This window comes from Teleopsis dalmanni, unplaced genomic scaffold (genome assembly GCF_002237135.1).
Source record: "Teleopsis dalmanni isolate 2A unplaced genomic scaffold, ASM223713v2 unscaffolded_contig_1659, whole genome shotgun sequence".
Taxonomy (NCBI): domain Eukaryota; kingdom Metazoa; phylum Arthropoda; class Insecta; order Diptera; family Diopsidae; genus Teleopsis; species Teleopsis dalmanni.
The window spans coordinates 1-7,754 of record NW_024033041.1 but is presented as its reverse complement, the minus strand read 5'-3'; the positions used below and the strand labels follow the sequence as shown (position 1 = coordinate 7,754).

The 7,754-nt window shown below is 24.7% G+C and overlaps 1 protein-coding gene across 2 annotated transcripts; it reads right to left on the bottom strand.

Annotated features, from left to right (window-relative positions):
- Nucleotides 1-979: 979 nt before the first annotated feature.
- Nucleotides 980-2,013, bottom strand: LOC119664240 (protein YIPF5-like). Of its 2 annotated transcripts, none has more exons than XM_038073768.1 (2): nt 1,887-2,013; nt 980-1,821 (listed from the first exon to the last, which is right to left on the bottom strand). In XM_038073768.1, the coding sequence occupies exon 2, from the start codon at nt 1,798-1,800 to the stop codon at nt 1,048-1,050; it is 753 nt and encodes a 250-aa protein (XP_037929696.1). In that variant the 5' UTR covers nt 1,801-1,821; nt 1,887-2,013; the 3' UTR covers nt 980-1,047. The 2 variants fall into 2 exon arrangements, with proteins under 2 accessions (XP_037929696.1, XP_037929695.1); XM_038073767.1 differs by having other exon boundaries at nt 980-1,825; nt 1,887-2,011.
- Between the last annotated feature and the right edge of the window lie 5,741 nt (nt 2,014-7,754).

The window sequence follows — 7,754 nt, the reverse complement described above, 5'->3', positions numbered from 1 at the left end:
TCATTCGTACAAGAGTTCTTCTATACTTATAACAGTTGCTTTTAAACTTAGCATTAGCATCCATATCATTAGTACTAGGCTTTAGGTTCACAAATGTACTCAATTCGAAACATAACAATAAAAACAAATTTTTGTGAATGCCTTTGTAGGTAATACAATTGTTTTTATGTTCAAGCATACACTCGTAGTCCATTCTTAAGCTTTTTACATATCACACAAACAACAACGGCTTATAGTTGAACATAGTAGAATAATAAGTTGAAATTATTAACTACCAAAATGATTACCTTTTTAAATTGTTAACATGTTAACAACGCAATTGGGCAACAATAAAATACATTTCGAGTACATATATTTTATTATTAGTACTTTACAGTGTTATCATGTTATTCGATTAGCGAGTTTATAACTTGATACCGTGAATACCCTTTTTGTATATTCGAAGATTTAGTTTGCTAAAAAATTACTGAACACTATCCACTTTTCTGTTCATATTTTCATTTATTTTGTTTTATAGGAGTACAATCGCAAAGCCTAAATATGATTCATTTCCAGAAGAGCGGTACCATTATTAATTATAAATAAATATTAAACGTATTTCACTTGAGTGATTTTTATAATAAACCACGTTTTTCCACATTGTTGTAATGTACACAACTACATACATAATTATATATTTATATACTTATTTGTTATTTATTAATTATAGTTTGTTTGTATAACTTTAATTATTCGTAGCTCTTTGAATGGTATACTTTATTTATTTATACTGAAGACACCTAACATCTAATATTCACTTCCCGACCATCCTTACAAATCACTAATTAGTCGGTGCTTCATAAGCACTCTTACCTTAGACAAAATATTATTTATTAAGTTTTGGTAGCACATTTATTTATAACTCATTTCTGTTAAGTTAAACAAAAGAAACATAATTTTCTATAGATTCAAAATATTATATTATAAACTAAAAGCAATTTATTTAAAACTATTACTATTCCTTTATTAATTTTTTAGTCAAGTATTTACCACATTTGGCTTATAATTTTAAAAAATTGTAATTAATGCAAAAACACCATATAGAAGTGCGCACGGATAGGCTATCAACACCTGTTGATGGTCCATAGAGTATGCAGTCACAAACAGTTTCGAAGCTGACATTGCACACCAAATAATTGCGATTGCAGCAACAATCAAACCGATAGTACCTTGTATGGTAATCAAAACATTAATGCCAGACAAGACGACCATAGGCAGCAAACAATAACCCAAAACAGAGACTACAGCGCCAAAAGTAACTTGTGCGCGTACAGCCATCAGCGACAATAGGCAATAGAAGGCAATGCAGCCCATAACGCCGATACCGTAAATGTATGAAAAAGTTACTTTGCCACTTAATAGTAAACAGCCACCTAGTGCAAGACAAAACACCAATGGACCAGCCATATCTGCATCTTGTAAAATTTGTTGGTCTGCACCACGCATAGGATTGAGTACAGCTAGTGTTTTTAAAAATATATGCTGTGGATTTATGCCTAATTCTTCCAACAAAGGTGGCTCGTCATCGAAATCATTACCGTCTGTAGTCTTATTTTGCGAAATTGAAGAATCAACGTACTCATTTGGATTGTAGAATGAACCCATTGACTGGTTTGCAGATGCATAGTTATCATAATTTGGTGGCACAGATGTTTGCGTGTTATCAAAAGTCTGGAAGGAAAATTCTTGATCTGGCATTTGGAAATTGTATGCTGGTGGCGCTTGGTTGTAAAAATCGTTTGGGTTACCGGTTGGATTCATTTTTTGTTATTTATTCGAATTCTAGCTAAAAAAAAGAAAAAACACTTTTTATATTACACATTTATTTATATAACTGAGTTATTTACTAATAATATTAAATAATCCCTTGTTTAATTTTTGTTTATGCTGCTTTTAGTCGATAGTCGCAACTTCTTTTGACGTTTAAATATCAGCTGTGTTAGTTTAAGTACACGTCGCATACTGAAAAGAGAGCAATATATGACATTTTATTTTAAATGTACACGCAGCACAAAATATTTTGCATACATTTAGGATATTTGAATTTTCAACCATACAATGAGTTTTTAAGTTAAAATAAATTTTTATTATTATTTATTTTATTATTATTTAAACAAAACCTAATTAAATAATACATTTTAATATTTTTTTTTTGTAATAATTCAATGGTATTTATTATGCTCTATCAGTTGCAATGTATTAAATGTTTAAAACAAGTTTTGATTGCAAAAAAAATAATTGGTTGGCGTTTTGTTGAGTTGCAATAAACGATATGTATTGTTTATAAAATATTAATTTTTGTTAAGAAACAAAAAAGTTTTAAATATCCCAATTTTAAGTGAAATTTTCTTAATTTACATTTGATAAATAGTATTATAAACAGAATATTTTGTATATGCAACAAAGGATGAATTTATATTCTCATTTTATTGGTTTCTTTATTCATTTGATTTATTTTAAAAACTAAATCCATAAAGTTTAAACAATTTTCATAACTCTATATTTTGTTCGCATTTATTTTCATTAATTTTAATTAAATTGAGCTATAACATTACATTTCTTTACTAATTTCTAAACTTTTTTATATTTTTTTTGTTTTACTTTTTACAATAATTCTTTATTCAAAATAAGATTTAAAAAAATACAAAAAAAAAGTGCTTTGATTTTTATATGCATTAACTATTCTTGAAATTTGATTTTTATAAATTTAAAATTGATATAAATAAGTTAAATTATTTTTACATATATGAAATAAATTTTATTATAACGTATAAATATTTTTTAATTTTAATTTATTTTGTATATATAAAGCTGTACTAATAAGGAAATATTCATATATATAAAGTTGTACTAAATATTTAAACGCAGAATTTGTTATAGATTGCTACAAATAAAATTTACCACATACATATATCTGCATATAAATGTTTCGTGACGTGGCTCATTTTGTGGGCGGAGAGTTTTAAAATAATATACATATACAGTAAATTTTATTTGTAGCATTAAGTATGAATATATATGTAAAAAAATAATTGTATAAAACCCATGAACAGAAATAATTAACACAATACACAATAATAAATAAATTACATAGGACAATCATATCAAAATCATTTATTAAAATAGAATTTCATTCAAATCTATATTCTAAAAATTATGTTGCAGTATAGAGACTAATATATAATATATATATATAAAATATACCAAAGATTTTTGAGGAATTGTAATAATATAAATTTAATACAATTATTTATAATTAAACTTAATAAATATTAATAATTAATCTTTTGGTGAAATAGTAACCATTTACCCAATTTAACATTTATGATAAAAACAAATTATTAACAGAAATATCCCACTGAATAGGCTAATAAAATTATAACATATTTAAAAATTAATAATAATTATATATAATATTTTTAAATTAGAATTTAAAAAAGAAATAAAAGGTATCTACATGTATTAACAAAAAATGCAGAAGAATGTTGAAATAAAAATAATACTTAATATTTAAAAACTAAAATAGATGTACAATAAGCAATGATAATGAGAGTTTAATAAACATTAAAAAAAAAATAAAAATTAAATTTAATTTTAATTGCAATTTTAAAAAAATTTATTGTTTACAAATTATTTTTAAATATAATTTTTATTGTCAAGATATCTAATATATTAACAAAAATGTGAAATAATAATATTAAAATAAAAAAATTCTTATTATGAAAATAATAAGCAATGATAATGAGAGTTTAATAAATATTAAAGAAAAAATAAAAATTAAATTTAATTTTAATTGCAATTTTAAAAAAATTTATTATTTACAAATTCTTTTTAAACATAATTTTTATTGTCAAGATATCTAATATATTAACAAAAATGTAAAATAATAATATTAAAATAAAAAAGCTCTTAATATGAAAATAATAAAATTTTAATACAAACAATATAAAAAAATTTTATTTCATATATATTACAAAAAAAAAATTATTTTAAATAAAATTTATATATATTTCGTTATCAATATTTTTTAAAACATAATAGTTTTAATAATTAAAAAATTAAAAAAAAATAATAATAAATACAAAATTATAATAAATATAAATAAAAACCTAAGGAAAGTTGATTAAAAAGAAATAATTTTAAAATATTACAGTTAATAAATTTGGTTTTAAATAAAAAATTTGTATATCAACAACTTTTTTTCTATGTTTATATATAAATTTTACTAATTTATATAATTAAAAAACTGAATACAATGTTATGTATTAATGAGAGTGTATTATGTTATAATGAGAAAATAACATAAAAGATTTTAATAATAATGCAGTTAATTTTAGTCTATATTTAATTATATTGAATTTAGTTATTATTATATAAATTTTATTTATTAAAAACATTCAAATATAAATCTAATTGTAGAAATACCAGGGTCTGTTTTTTTCAAAGAAAATTTTATAATAATCACGAGTCTATATATATTTAATTGATGTGATTTAAATATGGAAATATAATAAAGTAAATATAGAAAGTTCTAATATTTCTTTGGCACATTGCGTATATCAAAATTCTTATTGATTATTCTAAGTTATTACCTATATTAGTTTAAGTGAAATTGCACAACGTGTACATTATTTTAGTAATAATTAATATATATTTATATGTTACATTGCTTATGTAAGAAACATTTAATAAATATATTCACAATAATAAGATTTCTCGGTGTCTATGATATTACATATAAGTCTATACATATGTATAAAAAGCTTTGTTTGTGGAACAAAAATTATTTTGTAATTGTTAAATTTTAAAAATATTGTATATTAAGAATTTATATTAGATATGTAATTAAAACTACGCTTTCATATACATAATTACAAATAAAAAATGGGAGAGCCAATTTAGTTTAAATAAGTACTGAAATAAGCTGATTACATTAATCACACGATATTACTAGTATATCGAAATTTCAATTGAAACTGTAATATTTAATAAAACTTACTGCGTTAAAATTAAAGAGTTTGTTTTTAAATTTATTATAAGTTATAACAAATAAAAAACTAATTAAATTTATAAATTAGAATGATTAATAAAAGTAAGTCATTATCATTATCGTTATCTCCACTTTCAACGGTTCATCTGATAATTAAAAAAAAATATCTCGTTATAGCTAAACAAACTATGGTAGATGAAAACTCCTCTCAGATCTTAAGATCGACCTCGCCCAAAATAAACAACAAATGTACCAGCTACTTACGAATCTGCTTAACAACGACACGTCACTTGGTACTAAGAAAATATCCTATTAGAATGATTTATTATAATGAATTCAGTAGGGGTTGTGGATCAGCAGATCCCCTTTTCTTATATGCTTGACAAACCTGGTATCCTCCAAAACCAGAGACTTTTCAAGTTGATTCAGTTCTACGTAAATAGGGAGTCGTGCCTTTCAGCGTTGTTCATACGGTGACTACTATATGAATGACGCTAGTCCGTGTTATCAGAATTGTTTAAGTTCAGGTGGGCTTGGACACAAGGTTGCCATTCCAACCTAACCTAACCTATTGTCATTATCTTATGACATTATACATCTGAATAATTTTTTTCTTTCTGAATTAGAGTATCAAACTGGAACTAGACTGAATGCCATTGTTAAACTCCATTCTCCATCCATTAAATCAAGTTAAAACAATCAAGCTACCGCATTTCTGGACGATTCTTTTGTGTAATTTTGTAAGCCTTTTGGGATCGATTTTACATCATTCTCATAACGTGTACAGATCGACATAATGGTTATGATTTAGAAAAACTCTCAAACCTTTGTTATGTAATACAGATTGTGTACTTCGTCGTTATCAAATTGACAAAACTTTTCATCTCTTTTAAAATTCATATATCTTTGTAGTTTTTCATGACAAGTGAGCCAAGTTTTTGATTCTAGCAGGGATATACGCTTTCACTTTGTTTGCTTTCCATCTATTATATAACTAATAGTATTAAAGTTTAACCGCATAAATGCTTTTTATACGGTCTCAATAAATTATAATTCTTTATCTAAATACTATGTTATCAATATCTCACACATGTGAGAGATCAATATCTGAATATATTATGTCGACTTTAAGGAGCCTCTGCATAGGACTATCGATAAGAAAATTAAAAAAAGTGAATGTTCTTAGCCTGAAAGCGAAGGTACGAGATTAGGTAAATGGAATTATAAACCAAATTATTGTTTTGCTACAGGAGTTACATTACTTTTTCTGCAAATTCCTGAAAAAGTAGTTTTTGTTCATTCAGCGATTAGAAGAATTGTTAAAAAAAGGTATCCTTAAAGTAACCCTTATTAGATAAATGTTTTATACATTATTTATTTTACTGAGAGCTAAATCGCACGACGACGTATCTGTGACTACTATTAATTTATTGGTAATTTGGTTTTTAATTTGAATTATCTAATTGTAGGATTAGATGAATAATTATACTACTCTCATTATTGTCTGTTATAGATGAATTATGACAGCTTAGCTTATGACAATTTCATCGTAAGTGAAATTTAAAAAGTCAGTTAAAGTAAAACTGAATAATCGTTCAACAGTGTTCCAGAATATACCCACTACCCATCATATATTTTCAGGTTTTAAATAATTTGTATAAATATTTACAACTTATCAGTATAAGATTTCAATTCTGTTTAGTAAGTAGATATACTATTTTCACATGTAATTTCTAAAAGTTCTAGTTGGGATAATAGAGAGTCATAAAATAGAGTCATTAACAGGGATAACCTGACAGTAGACAGTGACCACGACAGTAGCATAATTCTGAGTTAGGAAAAATATTGCTGGAGTTGAGTCTGTCAGAAGATATGAGAGCGATCTATAAACTGAAATGTTAAACCTAAAAAATAAAGCGTCATCAATGGGTTAGGTCTTATGATGCTTTTTATGAACCAATAGATTTTGTCAATAAGGTTCTTTCGTAAAGAATGTAACACAATAGAAAAGAACTTGTCATATTTTAGATCTTCAAATTCAGTGGACAATTTTATGTTGTCAACAGTTTTTTGAAATAGTTATTTTTTGCAGAAGCACGTCATATGTAGCTTATGTACTTTAACAACAATTAAGAAATTTTTCACTCTATTTACCTCCCCTATTTATTTTAAGTTTCTATCCTAGGAATTTTTTATGTTCTTGATTTGCGATAAATTTCATAGAACAGTTCTGTGTAATGTGAAATCATTTATTTTGAAATTAATAACATAGGATAATTTTCTTTATTACTTTGCGATGATATATAGGTTGTAAGCGGGGTGTACACAATTTCAACTAAGATAAAATTGTCTTTTTAGGAAAAATGTATTATTCTTCAACTTTAATAACAGATATTTAATGCAACCGGAATTGTTCAACGCTCGAATTAAAAATCCATTGAAAGCAGGGTTTTCAATTGATTCTGAATTAGAACTTCTGCTTTTTAGTATAATTAATCAATCTGTGCTGAAGCAGAAAAACAATTCTAAACTGAAATCAAATGATTTTGATTATTAAATAATCGACTTATTATTTTTATATAAGAAATCAGAAATTCTTTTTTCACCAATTTCTGAACCGAACCGAATGTTTAGAGTAGGGATGCCAAGTCCGTTAGACTTTGTCCAATTTTTTTTGAAATATACAAATTATACAATATACAAATGAAATATACAAATTAGTTAT

Excerpts from the sequence above, each read along its gene's own strand:
- LOC119664240 (XM_038073768.1), bottom strand. The coding sequence starts at position 1,800 with ATGAATCCAACCGGTAACCCAAACGATTTTTACAACCAAGCGCCACCA.